We start from the raw sequence: 21,305 nt of genomic DNA on the forward strand, positions 1-21,305 counted from the left end.
TCCACCTAAGAACTGTACTTGAATCACCTCCGCCAGATCATCCCCCACAGTTATCACCTTTTGTATCACCTCCCCCTTCCTTTAGATTGCAAGCTCCACGAGCAGGGCCCTCCTATTCCTTTTGTACTGAAATGTATTGTAATTGAACTGTCTCCCTTGTATTATAAAGCGCTGTGCAAACTGTTGGCGCTATATAAATCCTGTATAATAATAATAATAATAAAGCTGGTCATACGCTGGTAGAAGTTTGTTTGAAAACATTCACTGTCGAAACACTGATTCAGTTTATTAATGGAACAAAGCTCTGTTATTGTGGTCATCAGTTGGGAAAAATCTTTGTATTCTGTTTATAGCATTGTAAATCGAACAATAAAATTCTATACATTGGTATGGTAATCGAATAAAAATTTGTTGCAGTTAAACTAACATACTTTGAGTCAATGATGTGGCAATGAAATGAAAAATCATTGCAATTGAATGAAAATTCTTCATTACGTTAAATGCTCCATTGAACAATCTTTCACAGACAATCATTTAAAAATCTAACCGTATATGGCCAGCTTTAACTTGTCAAATTTCTTATTTAAACGTATCTAAAAAGATATATTTCTTATGAAAAGCATACTTATTGTTTGACAAATTCTATGCATAAATGTAATGTTATATGGTCCCAATGGATGGAATATATGTTTTCATTTTCTTAGGTCCTGTTATATTTTAGGGTTTTTTTGTGTGGGGGCATGTTTTCTTTTTACTCTGGTTTAAATATTATGTATTATTGATATTTTCTTTTCTCGGCTTTGTCTTCCATCCTGTTTGTCTCAATGGTGTTAATGTACACAATGTTTATTAAATAAAATCTGATTTAAAAAAAAACTGGTTCACACCAGTGCGACTTGTTATGCGACTTGACAAATCAAAGTTGCATGACAAGACGCACCCTATTAGCAGATATGGAACCGTTCAAATCAGTCGAACCTTTGAAAAAGGTTCCTGCACTATTTTTTATGATTTTTATGTGCAACTTGCATTGACATGTGTGCATGAAGTTGTACAGATGTTGGCAAGCCGCACATGAAGTCACACTAACGCTGAAGTAGCACGATTTCAAAGCCGCATGCGGTGTGAACCAGGATTTATAGGCTGTAAATTATTTGCTTATCGTAAATTTCATATTGTTAATCAGAAACTGCTAGGACCTTGAAGAAGGGGACATTCCCCGAAAGCTTGTCCTCAAAATTGTATGTTAGTGCAAATAAAAAAAGTATCACGGACAGTACTCAATTGTTTCTGTCGCAAATGCACTAATACGGCTACAATCACCTCAAGCATATTGTTAATCAAAACACAAAAGAAATACTGTGCTGAAAAAAATAATTGAGCCACTGACAAGCATGAAAGTAAGAGCAAGGCCCTGATTTACACACATTTTCCAGGGCAGAGCCTCAGAAAATATTAAAGCTCATGGACTGAGAGCCAGGCAATTCATATTTTTAGATGGAGAGATAGATAAATTCAAGTATACATACCCCTGAGAGTGCAGCTTTATATCCCTGTCAACATGTATTTTATTTTGTGTTTGTAACTCACAAGGACACCATTTTATATGGATCTTGAGTATTTTCTTGGTATTTATATTGGTCTCCTCGTGGTTCTCAATTTTCCATACACATTCCAAAAATATTGCAAGCATATATAGATTTCTATATCCAGTTTAAGGCATTAGATCATTGTAAGCTTCAGAAACCCCTAAGAATGGTGTTATGGACTACAGACCATTAATAAAGTGGATGTTTAGCCAAAAAAAAATTTTTATTTTGGAAGGTAGATTAGGATACCTGTCAGACTATTGCTATCTGTGACTGTGATGGATAGTTTCACCTTCTGTTTTTCACTGGGACAGAGAGTGACTGGCAATCCAAAATTAGGTTATCACCTGATCAATGAGGAAAGCGTTAATCTTTCAGTGGGGGCACCTGTACTAGTGACAAGTGTCACTTAATTTTATAGAGATCGGCTCTAATTTATGGTAAGTATCTCCAACAAGTAACAAAAATAAACTGACAGGGGTTCTAACACTTTTCTACTCTATTCAACACCAAAGAAAACTTTACATACACTTTAATAATATTGCTAATGAATAATATTAATAATGATGTGTTGTTGGTTACAGATTATTTAACCCTTTTGCTGCCAGGTCTGTACGTTCCTCACCATGTATTCCAGGCTCTGATTGCCCATCTGCGAACCCGGGACCGGCATGGCGGATGTCGCTGGGCAGGGGGGAGGGAGCTGAGCGGACATATATCTGCACTTCTCTCCGCCTTGTTGATGACCCAGAAACGAGTTGTAAAACGCCACTTCCAGTGCGATCTGTACTGCATTATATTTAGTGGAACACAGGGAAGACATGCAGGGTCTTTTAGACCCTGAATGTCTCATTAAGGAGAACCTGTCACCAAAAAAATCATCACATAGGGGACTTTTTGTGACCTATGTGATGAAAAAAAAAGTTAAGTAAAAAATGTTTTTAAATTGTAAGAAAATAAACACCCCAGCACATAACTCCCCTACCCCAAAAAATGTAAGAATGTAAACGCATGCATCAGTGGCACCTACAAATGAAAACGTTGATTACATTACACAATACATATCGCCGTGTGCATGATAACAATATTTCTAGCACCAGACCTCCTCCATAACGCTAAAGTGATAACCTATAGGGGGCTTTTAAACCGTTGTCTATGGAAAATATAGGGTATTGAAGTTTATTACCATTTAAACGGTCACACGTAAATTTAAGGTTTGGCATATTTATTTATTGGCTATCTATTTATTTGCCGCAATCTCATCTTTTATATTTTACCAAAAAAATGGGTAATTTATTGTGTTTGATGTCCTAAAATTAACCTTAGTGTAGTTTTTACAGAAATGTTGTATTTCCTAGATCTTTGCAGTAATATGGTGTGATATAAAAATTTGGAACTATCACTATTTTGCTCTTTAGAGTGTCTGCTTTCAGAAAATATATAACATTTTGGGGGGGCATGGCTTGGCGTTTGAGTTGCATGGTAGCACACTGCTAGAACTCCAGGGAGAGATCAGCTCTACAGCCACTTAAGTGATACACAGCAGGGCAATCATGGGCAGGATTGTTAAACCCACTTCACACAATCGTCCACATCGTTCACAATCCGGGTCCTCAGCACGCCAGATCCAGGATCTTTTCCACAATAGAGGCACACAGCGGAGTGGCCCTGTTGGGGGGTAAGATGGTGCCTTTACAGCATGAGGATGATCACAGTGAGGAGTCCCTCTCAGCTTCTGAGGATTTGGTAAGAGAGGACAATTGCTCCTATCCACCACTCACATACTCTGAGATGACACAGATCACTGCAGATCTTAAGAGATCGTTTACATCTGCAATTACTGTTTTAAAGGAAGATCTCCTATCTATCTCTGAGCAATTGACAACATTTCAGAAGGCTGGTGCTTACAGGGACAGGGCAATATCTAGGCTGGAGAAGTTTCTGAAACACATGCCATACAATTGAATAATGTGAATTGCCACCTTGAAGATTTAGATAAGAGGGAGATGGAATAACATCAGAGTGAGTGGCGTCCCTGAATCTGTGTCTGCTGAACAACTTCTGTCGGCATTACAATCTATCTTTAACAATCTTTTAGAAAGACCTGCGGACACTGTCATTGATTTTGAGAGACCACACAGAGCCCTTAGGCCAAGGGGGGCAGAAAGATCCTCCCCCCAGGGACATTATTTACTGTATTGCCAATTTCCTATTGAAGGAAGAAATCCTCCAAAAAGCCAGACAAAATGATCTCATTACTTTTAACAGTGATAAACTTGCAATCTTTCAGGATCTTTCCACTATTACTTAGAAAAATAGAAGAGCACTACGCCCTCTACTGGCCGTCATGCAGGAGAAGGGGATTATTTATAGATGGTGGTTTCCTTTTGCCTTGCAAGCTACCCAGAATGGCAAACAATATCTGTTGAGACTGCCTGCAGATGTCCGGGGTTTCTGTGATGACCACCTTCTGTACGTGGAACTATTGGAATGGTATGAGGAATTTCGACTTCCATCAGTAGTGTTTGTCATCGAATCTACACCTCTGCAAACCCCTTCTAAATCACAGTATAGGAAAGCCAGGCACCAGAAGCAGGCCAGTCCGGGTTCAAGCTTGTCCTCACTGAAATCTAAGCAGTTCAGAGCGAAAGAGGATTTAAATGATACCTGACTGTGATCAGTCGGTTCTGTCTTTTTTCTCCCCTCTATTACAGTCCTTATTGCTCCTTTCAGTCCATGGTTATTTCTGGATGGAGGGAGCATTGGTTGCTCACATGTTGATGGAGGTTTTGCCTGCGGCTAACCACCGTGGGCTCGCTTCCCTTACTGTGTGTTTATTGTTGCTCTTGTATTTCTGTTTGATATAGTTTGCCAAATTGATGGTCATGTGCTTAATTAGCCAGGTGATACTATTTACCGTATTTTTCGCTCCATAAGACGCACTTTTTTCCCCTCAAAAAAGGGGGGAAAATGTCGGTGCGTCTTATGGAGTGAATATGGAGCGGCCGGTCCGGTATTTCCACCGCCGCCGTGTCAGAATACCGGGCCGGCCGCTCAGCTCTGCAGCAGGACCTTACCTGTTCCTCGGTCCATTGCTGCGCAGTCTTCCCGCGCCGGCTTCTTTAGTGTGGGCTCCCGGCTTGACAGCCGGGTGCCCAGTGTGCATGCGCGAGTAGCGCTGCGCTTTGTGAATGGTACGGCGTCTTCTGGGACACATGACAGGTCCCAGAAAACGGCGGACCAATCACAAAGCGCAGTGCTTCTCATGCATGCGCACTGGGCACCCGGCTGTCAGGCGGGTGCCCACACTAAAGGGAGGACAACTCCGCGGAAGTGGGAGCGGGTACCTGTCAAATTCAGGTACCTGCTCCCCCTCCCTCCCCAAAGGTCAGCAGTCATCTCCTGTACTGTCTGCAATCTCTGGTCATCTCCTGTACTGTCTGCAGTCTCTGGTCATCCCCTGCACTGTCCGCAGTCTCTGGTCATCCCCTGCACTGTCCGCAGTCTCTGGTCATCCCCTGCACTGTCCGCAGTCTCTGGTCATCCCCTGCACTGTCCGCAGTCTCTGGTCATCCCCTGCACTGTCCGCAGTCTCTGGTCATCCCCTGCACTGTCCGCAGTCTCTTGTCATCCCCTGCACTGTCCGCAGTCTCTTGTCATCCCCTGCACTGTCCGCAGTCTCTTGTCATCCCCTGCACTGTCCGCAGTCTCTGGTCATCCCCTGCACTGTCCGCAGTCTCTGGTCATCTCCTGCACTGTCCGCAGTCTCTGGTCATCCCCTGCACTGTCCGCAGTCTCTGGTTAACCCCTGTACTATGTCCACAGTCTCTTGGTCATCCCCTGCACTGTCTGCAGTCTCTGGTCATCCCCTGCACTGTCCGCTGTCTCTGGTCATCCCCTGTACTATGTCCGCAGTCTCTGGTCATCCCCTGCACTGTCCGCAGTCTCTTGGTCATCACCTGCACTGTCCGCAGTCTCTTGGTCATCACCTGCACTGTCCGCAGTCTCTGGTCATCCCCTGCACTGTCCGCAGTCTCTGGTCATCCCTGCACTGTCCGCAGTCTCTGGTCATCCCCTGTACTGTCCGCAGTCTCTGGTCATCCCTGCACTGTCCGCAGTCTCTGGTCATCTCTTGTACTGTCCGAAGTCTCTGGTCTTCCCCTGTACTATGTCCGCAGGGTCTTGGTCATCCCCTATACTGTCCGCAGTGTCTTGGTCATCCCCTATACTGTCCGCAGTCTCTGGTCATCCCCTGTACTGTCCGCAGTCTCTGGTCATCTCCTGTATGGTCCTCTGTCTCTAGTCATCTCCTGTACTGTGTCCGCAGTCTCTGGTCATCTCCTGTACTGTGTCCGCAGTCTCTGGTCATCTCCTGTACGGTGTCTGTAGTCTCTGGTTATCTCTTCTTCTATGTCTGCAGTCTCTGGTCATCTCCTGTAGTATGTCCACAGTCTCTGCTCATCTCCTGTACTATGTCTGCAGTCTCTGGTCATCTCCTGTACTGTGTCAGCAGTCTCTGGTCATCTCCTGTACTGTGTCCATAGTCTCTGGTCATCTCCTGTACTATGTCTGCAGTCTCTGGTCATCTCCTGTACTATGTCTGCAGTCTCTGGTCATCTCCTGTACTATGTCTGCAGTCTCTGGTCATCTCTTGTACTATGTCTGCAGTCTCTGGTCATCTCCTGTGCTATGTCTGCAGTCTCTGGTCATCTCCTGTACTATGTCTGCAGTCCATTGGTTCAGAATATTTTTTATCTTGTTTTCTGCCTCTAAAACCTAGGTGCGTCTTATGGTCAGGTGTATCTTATGGAGCAAAAAATATGGTAATTCTGCTTACAGCCTGACCGCCAGAATGTTCCTTATTGTTGGCTCTCAGAGCTCACATGGCCTAACGGTTATGTATCTATTGGCATCTTGTTTGACATTGTTGCACTTATGTAAGATATATTTTCTATAATTACAAATGATCTCTGGATCCTATCTAATCTCTATGATACTGTCCCTGCAGTTACCTGAATCCTGAATTTAATATATGTGTTGTTGGCTTTGAGTTCAGATTTCCCTATATGTATTTACTATTTGTTTATTATTACTTTTGCCGTTCTTATGGTAAGCTTTAACTTAGATGGGATGAAAAACGGCTGAAAAAAAAATTCGGATCGTTAGTGCAGTAATCGTTCGGCCGTTTTTAGTGCTTTTTGACCTTTTGGATTATCAGCCCTGCTGGAATATAATCAGCCAAATTTGTCATTCTGCCGATTTTCACGGCAACGATGGACAAATCTGCCGTTTTTTCCCGATTTTAAAAAATGTGCATGAGCAGTGACATGAAAGAAGAAGGAAAAGAAGAAAAGGAAAAAAAGAGAATATGAATGAGAAGAAATAGAATAAGAAGAAGAAGAAATAGAAGAAACAGAATATGAATAAGAAATAGAATATGAAGAAGATGAAAAATAAGAAGAAATAGAATATGAAGGAGAAGAAGAAAAAGAAGAAATAGAATATGAAGAAGAAGCAGAAAAAGAAGAAATAGAATATGAAGAAGAAGCAGGAAAAGAAGAAATAGAATATGAAGAAGAAGAAGAAAAACATTTAAAAGTATAGCAAAGTTGTATCTATTTGTATCCGAATAGAAACATCTGTATCCGAAATGGATACAAATAGATACAATGTTGCAACTTTTTCTTATTATTATTCATATTCTATTTCTTCTTCTTCTTCATATTCTATTTCTTCTTTTTATTCATATTCTATTTCTTCTTCTTCTGCATATTCTATTTCTTCTTCTGCATATTCTATATAATTGCCGGTCGTAGACGGGATGAAAATCAGCCGACTTTTTTTTTACCAATGGTGGTAACGTCGGCTGATTGAACAACCGATTTTTCGTTTTTCTAAAAACTTCTTCTTCTTACACTCTTCTTATTTCACCAGCATGACTTACTCCAATCTGGGGGAAAAGCCCCTGATCATATTCCATAATGTTAGGGGCTTAAATGTTCCTGAGAAGCGTTCCCAATTGTTACGCGAGCTAGATAAACCAGGCCTTCTATAGTGTTCCTGCAAGAAATGCATTTCAAAACTGGACAGATTCCAACATTGTCAAGCAAATACTTATGAAAGCATACCATTCCACTAATGCTTTAGCCAAGACAAGCCAAGGGGGGTCACCATTTTGATCAGTAGGGAGGCAAAAAATTTGATCACAGAACAATCAATTGACCCGGAGGTTAGATACGTCTACTTAAAAGGCTGATGGGCAGGTACTCCGATCACTTTGGCCAATGTCTACTTCCCCAACAGCTCACATCTCCTTCTGTCAACATATCATGGATGAACTCAAAGGGTTTGCAGCTGGCTGTCTGATCCTAGGGGGAGATTTTAATATCCCACTTAACCCTGCTTTTGAAAGGGTTGGGACAACCTGTATCGCATATAAAAATCTTAAAAAGGTTAAGCTACTTTTGAGATCTTTATTACTGATTGATGCTTGGAGATCACTTAACCCCCATGACTGTGATTACATGTGCTATTCCCCACCACACAACCGATATGCCAGGATTGATTACCTCCCTCTGCAGACTGACGCTAAGATCGGGATACAATCTTTCTCAGATCATGCCCCACTATCGCTGAGTTTGACTCTCCCGGGTAAGACAGCTAAGAAGTATAACTGGAGACATAACCCGGCTCTGTTGACTGATGTTAAAATCCTGACCGATATCACCAATACGCTTAAACAATATTTTGATATCAATAAGAATATGGAAACTTCTCCTATTAGCATGTGGGAGGCACACAAATGTGTTGTTCATGGAGTGTTTATTAAATGGGGTGCCAGACAGAAAAGGAAGCAGTCTAGGAGAATTGCGGACATTTCCGCAAACATAGCAAAACTTGAATCTCAGCATAAACTATCCCTTGCCAATACCATGGCGGTTGACATTTCCTTGAATGCCACGGTAAATCCACTGACGGTCTTAGTGTGTAGATCATTGAAGGAATGCCATGGGACCTCCCTCTGGCAAAGCGCTTTTTGCATCTCTTAACTTTTTGGAAACTTTTTGGATGTACACCTTGGACGTATTATCCCCCAGTGGCCTAAATGAAGAGCTTGAAATAAGCTCCATTTTATGGAGACATTTGATTCCTTCAAACAGTGGTTATAAATATCAACACAACAACCTTATTGTCAGGGATCCTGTCGCCATTTAGCGGTGCGACGGCGACGGATCCCCTTGAGTAGTGGTGGTGCGAGTGCGCAGGTGCGGGAGCGTGCGGCCGCGCATGCGCAGTAGCGCGGAAAACTTGCACATGCGCAGTAAGTGCACACGTCACGTCAGGCGGGCTATTTAAACCTTCTTAATAGTAAAATCACTGCCTTGTGGTTTACAACGTTCCTGCATATATTCCTGATACCTGTATTCTGCATTACCTGACTAAGAAAGAACTCTGCCTTCACTGACCCCGGCTATCCCTGACCATTCGCTTGCCTGCTCCTTTTGTACTTTATCTGCCTGCTTGATACTGACCCAGCTTGTCTGACTCTGCTATATTACCCTGCCAGCACCTGCACCTGACCTGCATCTTGTTGGCTACCATTCTCACCTGCCGCTGCACCCACGGCTCTGCATCTGGCCTGCATCCAGATCACTGCCATACCTGTCAGCCACCGCATCCACGCACCAGTGCTCGGTCCCAAGTCCGCATCCTGACTGCCGCCACACCTGCCTGCTGCTGCACCTCTGTTCCTGCACCTGTACTTGGCTTGTGTCTGGATCTCCTGGGTCCCCAGCTACCTGCCGACAGTTTCAGGATCTACACGGCATTCCTGCCACTCCTGGTTCTGCGCCTCTGTTCCCACTTTCAGGGGCTCCAAGTGGGGGTTGGAAGAGGACGCCCTCTCTCCACATCAGGGTCCCCAACTAGGTACGTGACACTTATACAGCTGTTTATACATTATCAATAGTAGTCTTTCCTCCAACAAACTTAGGTATATCCCTTCCTTATCCCTCTCTCATTTAACTACGAATGGACTGGTAATAACCTATCAAACACCTCTGAAGTTTTCAAAAGATTGGAAGAAATTTGAAGGTGACATTCTTTCTGATCTTCTGTCAAGATTCAAGGCACCATCTTTGCAGAAGTCTTTCTCATTACCAAATCCTCAGTTAGAATCCGCCGCACTGTTTCCCTGTTCATATTCAATTCTTCTAACATAATTTGCATATGCAAGTTTCAATCTGACCAGATGAGGGTTCGCACTCTGTCCACATTTGCATCCATCCTTTGACTGTTTGGCTGCCCACTTCTTGTGTCATCATAGACATCTTCCTGCCCCTCCTTAAACTGCCTTTGCCATTCAAAAACACTTGATTTCTTAATAGAATGTTCATCATAAGTCTCTTGTAACAGAGCTAAAGTTTAACTCACACGTTTGCCAATTTTCATGGAAACTTTGATGTTAATATGCTACTCCAGATTCCTGACACTCATTTTCCACCAACAGCGCAACGCATACACGTTATTTCTTCTACTACTCTATAAAGACTGAGTCAACAAGTCTGCGAATGCAAGTTAGAACATGTCAGAACATGCTCGAGTGTGAATTGATAAGTGACTCATCACCAGAGTGCTATAGCCCGGGCATTCCAAGAATTAAATTGTCACATCTTGTATACTGGGACCATCTAGAGCCAGCATCGCCACCCTCAAAAAGAAAGTAAGTAGAATTTTGGTATATAAATACTGTAAAATCCCACATTGCTAATTAACGATATTTAGGTGACTACTTATGATAGTATGCAATTGTATGTTTAATTTTTTGCATTGAATTCATTTACACTTACGTTGTGGAGTTATGTCTGCAAATTGAGATTCCCCAGTATAAATTAGAATAGGATACAATCCTCTTCATTTTTAGCTGACTGCAGAAGCAGCTATAGCCCAAGGGAAATCAGTGATGGACCCTGGAGGAGAGAACGTGGAAGCACACTTGTGGTGCCTGCGTTCTAAGTCAACTAATATGGCTGAAATTTTCCCCATAAACTCAGACATAGCAGCAAAGAATTCCTCCATAGTCAAGACAGATCAGGAAGTAACTCCTGAAGGAGTTATGGAAGACTCTAAGGAGTGTTGTGACTCAGACAGGGAACAGTGGTCCAGGCTATCAGTTTTAGGTCTCCTAGGAGTTACACCACAAGCCCTCCCCTGGCACTGTTAGTGGACCATAAGTTGACAATGCCCAAAGGATCAGTGACCCTGCCTTTATGATCTGCCATACTTAGCATGATAGTAAGGGATTGCCCACAAGGGGTACTCACAAACATCTGCTGGAGGAGGAATGGTTAATGCCATCTATGACCTTGTTGCTGTAAGCCAGGAGGAAGACCAAGGTGAATGCAAAATAAGACAACAGGGAGGAGACTTGTACAGGAGCAGTAGAGACCAAGGCCCACACAGCAGAGGTCTGCCTGAGCACCAGAAACATACTGTGTATGGCACAGATCTCCTTCCCGCTGCCTGCCCTGCAACCAAAAGAGTCTCCTTAGGGAAAGAATCCAAAGCAAGTAAAGCTCCATTAGGATCACTACACAAAAAGGCAAAGCCCAGATATTCCACAGCTGAAGTCCCTGTGGATTTCACACAGACACAGGGGATAGAGAGATAGGATCTAGTGCACATGCCTTTTCCAGATAGCCTGCACCTTCCTAGTGGGCACACTCCCTGGGGGGTAGTCAGGGACAAATGGGTGCAGCCCTGAACCTCTAAAGTGCTCTGTGGCAGAGTGCACTTAAGATCCCAGTGCCAGCAGGACACATTACAAGCCCAGCCCTGCTTCATACTCTCAGCAGGGTCCAGGTACAGTCTCTGTGGAAATGCCAGGACCAGCCAATTTGGAAAGCTGCAAAATGAGCCCCTTCTGGCTCTGCAGCAACTGTAGAAATTTGCTAGAAGAAAAAGGAAACTTGGTTAAAAGTAAAGAAAAAGAGTTTGCTTCACTCAGAGGGAAGGTGTTTGTTTTTTTAAGACATTAGCAAAAAATTGGAGCATGGAGAGAGTGGGAAGCATCATACTAGGTTATACTGTCCTTGCAGTTTTGTTTGCCAACATTCACAATCTCCTGAAAGCAGCAGCATAACCTAATGTATCTGAATTACTTCATCCTGTGTCCCTTAATGTACAGTTAAGAAATAGGACTTTGTGTACTAACCATAAAATCTTTTTACCTATGTTCAACACTAGAAATTGTGATCATTGTGCTATAGCGTCTCCAGTGGGAGCAGGAAACTACGGGAAAGAATAAAAGCAAAACCTAAGGGAGGCCCCTGCTGCAAGCTAAACCCCCCATCTGAATGCACAAAAAAAGATTTTGTGGTGCGTACAAAAGCCCTATTTCTCTTCTGTTCATTGAAGGACATGGCAACATCTCAAAGTGCAGCAACAGACTAAACAAAAATTGTCCCATGCATGGAAGGAGTACACAGCTGCCAGTAATGCTGTGCAAACAAGCAGCCACATATTGTCAAGCTTTGTGAAATTGGGAACCTCCTCCTCATAAACTTTCTAGAAGAAGGGGATGAAGAGAGATAGAGGAAGATGTATGCTTGTTGATATGAGGGGGATGTCCATCTCTAGGGGCCTCCCCTAGGGTGTGCTTTTGTTTTTGTGCCTAGTGTCCTACTACTGCAATGGTACATGTGGTGTATTTCTAGTTCTATGCTGTGTCCTTTAATGAATGAAAGAGAAAACATTTTGCATCATAACCATACATGAAAAATGCTTTTTAAGTATGTCTAAAGCCAATTATTTGGGGGTATAGAGTGCTGGTGGACTGGAACAACTGTCAGGATTATATTGCTGTCTGGGGAGATTCACACTCTTTGACTCTCCTGTTAACTTTCATTCTCACTTCAGCTAAAGGCCTGAAATTGAGGAAAAAAATCTCAAGTTCTGAGTTGCCACCAGAACAGGAGGAAATATTCCAACGGGGACACTGGTGAAAGCCGTCTTGAAGGAAAATACCCCTCTTGTTGTAGTGATTGTGTGCCTGAGAAAGGAAGTAAAAGTGAAAACTCCTAAAATGGATGCAGACAGTAAAAAATAAACTGACATGGTTTTAAATGCTACCCTACTGTATGTTTTCTTTGTTTTTTTTTAAATTTTGGCAATAGTTAACTTTTTAGGTTTCTACCTTTTTTATAGTTTATTAGCTATGCATACAGATGTAGATCTTTGATCATGGTACAAAGACATTATGGGGTTTATTTACTACAGCTCGAGAGTGCAAAATCAGGCTCACTTTTGCATAGAAACCAACCAGCTTCCAGGTTTTATTGTCAAAGCTTAAAGCAGAGTTCCACTCACACTGTAACAAAATAAAAGTCAGCAGCTACAAAAACAGTAGCTGCTAACTTTTAAAAAACAGCCACTCACCTGTTCCACGATCCTGCAGCCAGTTTCACCGGCCGTCCAGGCGCCGGCATTTTCAGTGTGGGCTCCCGGCTGTGACAGCTTGTGATTTCACAGCCGGGTGCCCACTGCACATGCGCAAGTAGCGTTGCACTTCGTGAATGGCCCCTTAGTTTTTTGGGACCTGTCACGTTTCCCAGAAGACTACGGGGAGGGAGGGTAGGAGGACAATTTCCGCTTCCGATCACCTAGGTGATCGCAGCGGAAGTGGGAGCAGGTACCTGTCAATTTTGGGTACCCGCTCCCCAAAGATGCCAATCCTTAATGGAGAGCGGCAGACCAGTCTTTAAAGCAGAACTTCCCCTTTTGGATGGAACTCCTCTTTAATTAAACAAGCTGAGGTTAGAAGCTGACTGGCTGCTATGCACAGGTGCACCAGATTCTGAGTGTACGAGCCTTAGTATATCGCTCCCTATATGGCTTCTCTGTTTTTAGGTTCGTTTATGGATCTTTAATTGTTATATCCTATTGTACTTTTTATTATTGTAACATTTTTTTTATGTCTTTTGTAGTTCTATACCTATAGCTACTGAGGTACATCAGGGTCTTTACTACAATCCTCAGCCATTTGTATAATTTAAGTAGTAAACATTTTAGTTAAAATACTGTACCTGCCATAGGAAATACATGGCCACGATGATTGTTAAAGGTGCAGACCAGATATAGTTGAAACATGCTGCCAAGTCCATTAATTTTTGAATATCAGTGGAGATCAGATTTACAATCTCCCCAGCAGAAGAATCTTTCCTTCCAGATCTGGAAATGACTAACACCTGACAGAATAAAGCAGTATATTATAAAGAAGAGTATCAGTAGCACATTTAAATCAGAATAATTAAGAGCAGGGGAGAACAGGGTAATGAGTAATATTTTAATCAGTCACCATGCGACGAGTTAAACCACATACTATACCACATAATGTAGTAGTGCAAACCATAAATATACAGGCACATCAAGATAATGGGATTTTAGTTTGAAAATTCTTTATTTTAGCAAAGCTCTTATGAGGAGAATACACTTTTTCAGGATGCTCAGATACAATATATATATATATAAATATATAAGATTTGCGCATGTTAAGAGAACCCATAGAGTTAACCTTACATTTAATGACCTCAAACAGTTCAAACATCAGGCAAGTCCTTACCACATCAATCAAGTTTTGATGACAATAAAGCAGAAGGGGGAAAGCTCCAGTTAAGAGAAAGGAAGGGGGGGGGGTTGCTTAAGACCCCAATGTTTCGAGGACTGAATAAGGCCCAAAATCTGGCATACATTATAAAGTCAAACATGGATGCCAAAAAACCCTCCTTACTATGGAGGAGCACTGAGATACACTAGACTGTGCAATAGAAATATCTGAGGAGGGAGGAGAATCAGAGGGAGGACTTACAGGGGCAGATTCCCCAAACCCATCCAGCCCCATTGATAGCCAGTACAACAACATGGCCCTTTTTCAATATCCCTGACCCTTTCCTACTCTGTAAATTGAGTGTGAGGAGGGGTTATGAGGAATCCTCCCCTGTATCCTCTCATGCTCCATCTGTTCATACTCTGCCAGAGCATCCTGTCCCCTAATTATTGTACTACAGTACCTCAGGAACATCTTGCAAATGTTTCAGTATATAGTGAAGCAGGCAAATTGGCTGTAGGTGTGTCTGTGTATGAGCATAGCACTTACACCTTTCAGGATTGCAGAGAAGGTGGTAGGACTGCCCAGAGGTATCCACAGTGATGCCTGAGCAGTAGTTTTAAGCTCAGGCTGCCTAAGACACCTGGTCAGAAAGCTCTTGGTGTGCAGTGCAGGGGAGGAAGGAGACCAGGGGAGGAAGGTGAGCTGACAAGGTCCTAAGTGAGGAAGGGGGAGGATGTCTATCTGGGAACAAGGAGGCACCAGGCCTTGATACTCACAAATCCCAATGAGCAGATCCAAAGGAAAGAATAAGGATTTGAACCCTTATTCCCCTAACTTCGCCCACTTTGAGAAAGTGTACTGGGATCAGGGTCACACCATGTGGATCGCCTCTGCCCTGGAACTGTATAACATCCTGCGGTTAACCCAATCTGCTGCGCCAAGACAGAAGCCTAAAGCAGGATTTAGTGCCCAGAGCAACCTGATAGACCAGGCAGGGCCTGGGTAAAGTTCCCAAAGCCGTCGCCATGGGATCCTGATCCAGAAAACTGCACAAAATGCTGCTGTAGCCACAGTGTGGGGAGGTAAATTGATATAAAATGTTCATTAAGTGCAAGTAACACTCACAGTACACTATGTAGATAGAGTACCTCCAATACCTAAAGACACAAGCAAAGAACTGAGGATTGCTGGTAGTGGGAGAGGTTATATTGTGGTCCTCACAGCTTTTTTGTCAGTGTCCAACCATTTAAAGGTACCTGCCTATCACCAGTTTCAGAATCTGCCTGTGTCCTGTACTATATAGCAGGGGTCTCCAAACTTTTGAAATGATGTGGGCTTGGTTTACTAAATGGGGAGGAATAGTGCCCCATCATTGGTGTCAGTGGGAGAAATAGTGCCCCATTGTTGGTGTCAGTGGGAGGAATAGTGCCCAATCATTGGTGTCAGTGGGAAGAATAGTGTCCCGTCATTAGTGTCAGTGGGAGGAATAGTGCCCAATTGTTGGTATCAGTGGGAGGAATAGTGCCCTGTGTTTGGTGTCAGTAGCAGGGATACTGCCTCGTATCAGAGAAGTGCCCCAAGGGCTGGATAAAAGCAAGTAAAGCAAATGCCACGGGCTTGGTTTACTAAATGGAGGTAAAAAATGTACATAATTGGTGTCAGTGGAAGGAATAGTGTTCCATCATTGGTGTCATTGGGAGGAATGGTGCCCCATAATTGGTGTCAGTGGGAGGAATGGTGCCCCATTGTTGGTGTCAGTGGGAGGAATGGTGCCCAATCATTGGTGTCAGTGGGAGGAATAGTGTCCCATTGTTGGTGTCAGTGGTAGAAATAGTGCCCCATCATTGGTGACAGTGGGTGGAATAGTGCCCCAATCATTGGTGTCAGTGGGAGGAATAGTGCCCCATCATTGATATCAGTGGGAGGAATAGTGCCCCACTGTTGGTGTCAGAGGGGGGAATATTGCCCTGTCTTTGGTGTCAGTGGAAGGTATAGTGCCTCGTATCAGTGGAGAGGCCCAAGGGCAGGATAAAGCAAGCAAAGGGCCACATCCGGTTTGGAGACCCCTGCTATATAGGAGATATATATATATATATATATATATATATATCAAGAAAATTTACATTTCTGTTCAATTTCCCAAAAGGTTTGAAATCTTAAGTCGACAATCAATTATTTGTTTCCTTCAAAATATGAACAAAGACGTATCATTCTAGGAGAAAATATAAGTAGAACATACCTTATTATAGACACTACCCACTATTGCTGCTCTGAGTCTCATCCCAGTGACATAGCAAATGTAGTCATGCTGGTGAAGGCATAGGGACTGACCACAAGGACAAATGAGTAGGAGGACGGCAATCAAAAACCTTTGCCAATTTGGGGACAGGGGATTCTTCAACCGCTCCAGAAGCAACCTAGGCAAGAGTAAGGACAAAGTGACCAATGTTTTACAAATTACACTATATCATGCGCTAAAACATATTCAGTCTGTTGCAAGATAGACATTCTATTGCAGAGCTGGGGAGATGAGCTTAAGTGCAACTTCCATTATAGACTCCTACCAATTACTGTTCTGCAGAAATGCTTAAGGTGACTGTACATATATTGATGCACTTGCAGCAACACAGTTGAGTACATCTCTGATACATGTTTTTATTACACACACAGATACATGGCAATAAAAGTGAAAACGTTAGCTGAGGAGTAGGGAAGTATGTTATGGACTGAAAGTGGAGAAAAGTTACAGGCCATGAGAATATTCATAAAACCATTACCAAGGGAACTTGATGGAATGACACCTGTAAGTCCTGTTGAAAGGGGACAAAATCCTGCTGCCCTGGACGGCCAGATTAGCCTAGGCTGGTCGATCGTGACAAGTGGTCAGGCTGTCTCTAGAGTACTGGGGCTCCCAGTCAGGGGCCAATTGGAAGATGCAACAGCAGTGGCCTGACTCATCCACCAAGGTGGCACTAGATGTACAGCAGCAGCACTGGAGTATTCAGGTGGTGACCTTATCCTGTAAATTTACCTATCTGGTCTTGCACATGAATAAGGTGGTTCTCCTTCTAGACCATTCCTTTCCATTGAAGATGATGTGGTATTTTCACCTGAGGACGTGTCATGCATGTGTCTATGGTTTTAACTTCCTCTGAGGGTTGCTTTGCGCTTTGGTCAGCGGTTCATGTGTACCTGTCTGCTGCGACCACCTTTCGGAGGCTGGATTTTCTTTTTCGGTCTCCAAGGTAATCCAGGACAGGCCTGGCAGTGTTCCTTGCTACTATGTCTCATTGTATTCAGCAAACAATTGTTTAGGAGTACACCATTAGGACCAAGATTCTCTTTCCCCATTTCGGCGCACTCCACCAGGGCACTTAGTGTCTCTTGGGTGTTCCAACACCAGGTGTCTGTGCCTTAGGTTTTTATCCTTGGATGCTTGATTTGGCCACAAGTTTTGCTAGTTGCTGTGGAAGGTTTCTTTTTCGGCCTTTTGGGGTTGTTGTAGGTGGTTGACATGTTGCCTCGATGATTCAGTTGTTTTTTGTTTGCCCACCCCTTGATGTGGCACTGCTTTGGGATGTCCCTGTTTGGTCAAGAATAAGAAGGGAGTCTGTGTTCATCAATGAACATAAGAGAAAACTGGATTTTTTTTTACTCATCGTAAAATCCTTTTCTCTGAGTTAATTGACAGACACAGCATCCACCCCTCTTTTGGAATGTGTACTTCTGACACCGATTTGTGACTAACGTGCTTGTTATATCAGAGAGGGGGGGGTTACCAGAAGGACTGACCATAGGAGATGGGAAGTTCTTTTCTGTCTAGTGTTCCACTATTGTAGGTGGCATTATAAAACCCTGCTTGGTTAAGATTAAGAAGAGATGCTGTGTCCATCAATCAGAGAGAGAGAAAGGAGAAAGAAATTTTACAGTGAGTAACAAAAATCCTCTTTTTTTAATCCTAGACAGAGTGCAGAAAGCACAGAACACCTGCCAGGTTTTTTTTTTGTGGTGTGTCTTTGTCCCAACTGAGGAGATTTCCCCTTACTTCCTTTACATGGATTGATAGGAAATTTCTCCAGAGGAGACACTGACTGCAACAAAACCCTCTTTTATTAGGAAAATGGGGAAGTCAGAATCGCTGTTAGAGAATTTTTATTGTCTGTCTTCTTGTCCCAGTGACATCTGCTCCACTCACTTCTTAATCTGCTGTCACAGGCTTTTAGAAGGACAGGAAAATAAGTAACACCACTTCAATGGGGTCATAGACAGCCATAAAAACATGATGGAAATGTTTATTTTTCCATGACTTGGCCACAGATGGGCTTTAAGAATAAAAGCAGGAGCTATTTAGCAGTGGCAAATCCAGACAAAATGATTTGGGGACGCTGTGTAGGAAGTGTGAGTGCTGAAGCTGATGGGACTTGTGTAGCCCACTGCCTACTGTGTGTGGCCAAAAAATGGGTGTGTTCAAAATAGACAAGACTAAAAGGGAGTGTTTCTTCCTGGTCTATAGCTTGTAGTATGCCATTTCCCCCTTTGTATATACAAAATAGGGCCTGGAGGTACACTGAAGAGATTGTGGAAATAAAATAAGTTCCACTGGGCCTAGCAATGAGAGCCCCCAGCAAGTGTCGGGGCCAATATTGACAACTCCCAGTATATCTGAGGGCCACCAATAAAAACCCTAACAAGGTGTCAGAGTAAGCAATAACCTCAAGTCAGTGGGGTAGTTAAGTATAGTAACAGCCACAAAGAAGCCATCTAAAGACTAAGTCACACACTGAAAACAGGCCACACAGTCAGGTACTCTGTCCCTTTGCACCCAGAGCAATCACTCTTCTCATATCAGTCTGCCAATGATGACAATACTGGCAACCCTGAGTCCCAGCAGCCAACCCATTTAAGTAAAAGGAGCCATGTCGCAATCTTTAACTGCATGTATTTGTGGTTGTGACACAGGAGGTGCGCATTGGGCCACTACAACCCTTATATTGGTGGCTTGCATGTCCCTCTTTATTATTTAAATAAAAAAGGTGCAAAACCCCTGTAACACCCTCCTATATAGGTGCCAGGGTTAGAAAGATAGATTTAGTTTGTGCTTTAATAGGAAAATTTATTTTTCACAGTGTAGTCAGTGTGGATGTAATTGTTGTTAGGTAAAAGCATAACTTGCACACTGTAATCAGTTATCCTGTGTTCTGCTGGTTAGGTCTGTTGCAGTGTGATCAGCTGCTACCAGGCTGATAGCTCCCTCTACATCCAGTAAGTTTGAGAAGCTTCTAGATCATAGGTGTAGAGTTATGCAGATGGCAGCATAAATATTGATACAGCCCTGGCCTATCCCAGAGAAAGAGGCTTTGATGGCATGCTGGTTAACTGTATATATTGAGTGAGAACACTGGGCACTGGGTCTTTTTCTTTATATGACTGGTCCAGCCTGGAGTGGGCATGTCCTGAGGGCCTGAATGCTGAGACCCAGGTTCTGCTAAAGCAGACTGAGGGGCCATCTACTGAAGATCTGATCTGGCATCATGGAGGAAGGCATTCAGCCATTCTTGGGCCTTGTGAGTACAGAGGTACAGTACTGTGTGCTGCTTTAACCCCTTTGCTGCTAGGGAGTCAGCTGCTAGTCTATCTAAAGGGGACACTGGCTGGTGTTCCGAAGAGCTCTGTCCTCTTAATCTCCTACTTCAAGGATTCTGCTCTAGTTTGCTACTACTACTACTGCAGTCTTAAAGTCTACTGTTTGTTTCAAGCACAGACTTCATCATAGCTTATCCAAAAGAATACCTAAGTCCTCAAATGTACATATTTCTTGTTTTTGGAGTACCTCACCTTATTCCCTCAACTCTATCCAAGTTCTGCAACAATAAAAAAACAACAAAAACAACTTTCCTAGACTGGTCATTGAAGAAACATGTGAATGAGCCTATGTGCCTGGCTGCAGGGCAATGCTTTTGTGGAAGACCTGGACAGTATGTATGTAGTGCTACGCTCCTATATTACTATACCAACAATTAAAAATTAGGCCTCATGCACCCAGGAAGTTAATTGAACTCTCCTAGAAGCCAGCACCGTTTTTGCAGAAAAATATGCCTGATGCTTGTAAAAGTTTCTAAAGCTTTTACAGACTTTTAGGAGCTTTTACAGGCATCAAGCTCTTGGGCTTTAATTCATTTCATTGGCCATAATAAATAAGTGTTTAGGCACTTTTAGCAGCTTTTAGAAGCATCAAGCATTTTTTCTGCCCAAATTCTGCTGTTCCTAGATGCATTTTTAGTGTTTTTTTTTCCTACCTCTAGACCAGTGTTTCTCAACCCTTTTTCAGTCAAGTCACCCTTTAAAATTATGGACAATCTCAAGGTACCCTCTAAAATTATTGACAGTCTTGAGGCACCTTATTCTACAATGTAAAAAACTATTCTAATAGTTTTACATAAGCGTCAACATCCACACGTAGGACACATAATGTTAGAGGTAATTTCTTCCTCCAAATCAAATACACTTTTGCACACTGGTACTGACTAGTATTCTAATGTTTCTCTTCTCCCTCAGTTTTTCTCCATTATTCAGCTAATGTGACCCCAGTGCTGATGGAGAGGGGCAGAGGAGGGGCAAACAAGGGTGCTGTGCAGATGACCAGCACCCTCCTTATCAACTGATGATGTCATTTGTTGTTGGGATGCCGGCGACTAGAAGGCCGTAATAGTGAACAATGAAAACCCATGGCATTATGTAACTCAAAGGCAGGCTTGATCCACCTCTGGCTTGTACACAATTTTTGAGCAATTTTTAGGCATTTTGCTAATGCGCCCATAAAGAGACGTCAAGACACCTCAGGGTGTCTGGGCACCCTGGCTGAAAAAGGCTGCTCTAAACTCTCCTGCCACTAAATGCTGCTAAAAGCCTATGTGTGCATGTACACATATGCCAAAATGCAAGTGAGTTTAGAGGCAGAAAAAAAATGCCTGATGCCCCTAGGAGCAGCTGTAAAAACATCCAGTGTGCATGAGACCTTATGATATCTCATCACCTAATTATACAGTATATGTGAAAGCATATCGTTTAACATGAAACCAATGTAAGATTCCACCTTGAAAATGAAAAAA

General features: G+C 43.0%; 1 protein-coding gene and 1 long non-coding RNA gene across 2 annotated transcripts in view; one reads left to right on the plus strand and one right to left on the minus strand.

Moving 5' to 3' along the window:
- LOC149460925 (multidrug resistance-associated protein 1-like) overlaps window positions 1-21,305 on the minus strand; it is a 251,799-nt gene that overhangs the window by 143,116 nt on the left and 87,378 nt on the right. Inside the window, exons 10-11 of the mRNA XM_089679077.1 lie at window positions 16,436-16,613; window positions 13,673-13,834 (exon numbers count right to left, since the gene is read on the minus strand). Of these exons, the coding sequence (XP_089535203.1) occupies window positions 13,673-13,834; window positions 16,436-16,613 (340 nt within the window). The remainder of the gene's footprint in view (window positions 1-13,672; window positions 13,835-16,435; window positions 16,614-21,305) is intronic.
- Window positions 3,958-12,718, plus strand: LOC149460926 (uncharacterized). Its single transcript, XR_016312991.1, has 3 exons — window positions 3,958-4,082; window positions 10,099-10,311; window positions 12,507-12,718. It is a non-coding gene; the product is annotated as an uncharacterized LOC149460926 (long non-coding RNA).

This window comes from Staurois parvus, unplaced genomic scaffold (assembly GCF_062004578.1).
Source record: "Staurois parvus isolate SC_StPar_1 unplaced genomic scaffold, SC_StPar_1.0 ptg000217l, whole genome shotgun sequence".
In the NCBI taxonomy this organism is placed as follows: Eukaryota; Metazoa; Chordata; class Amphibia; order Anura; family Ranidae; genus Staurois; species Staurois parvus.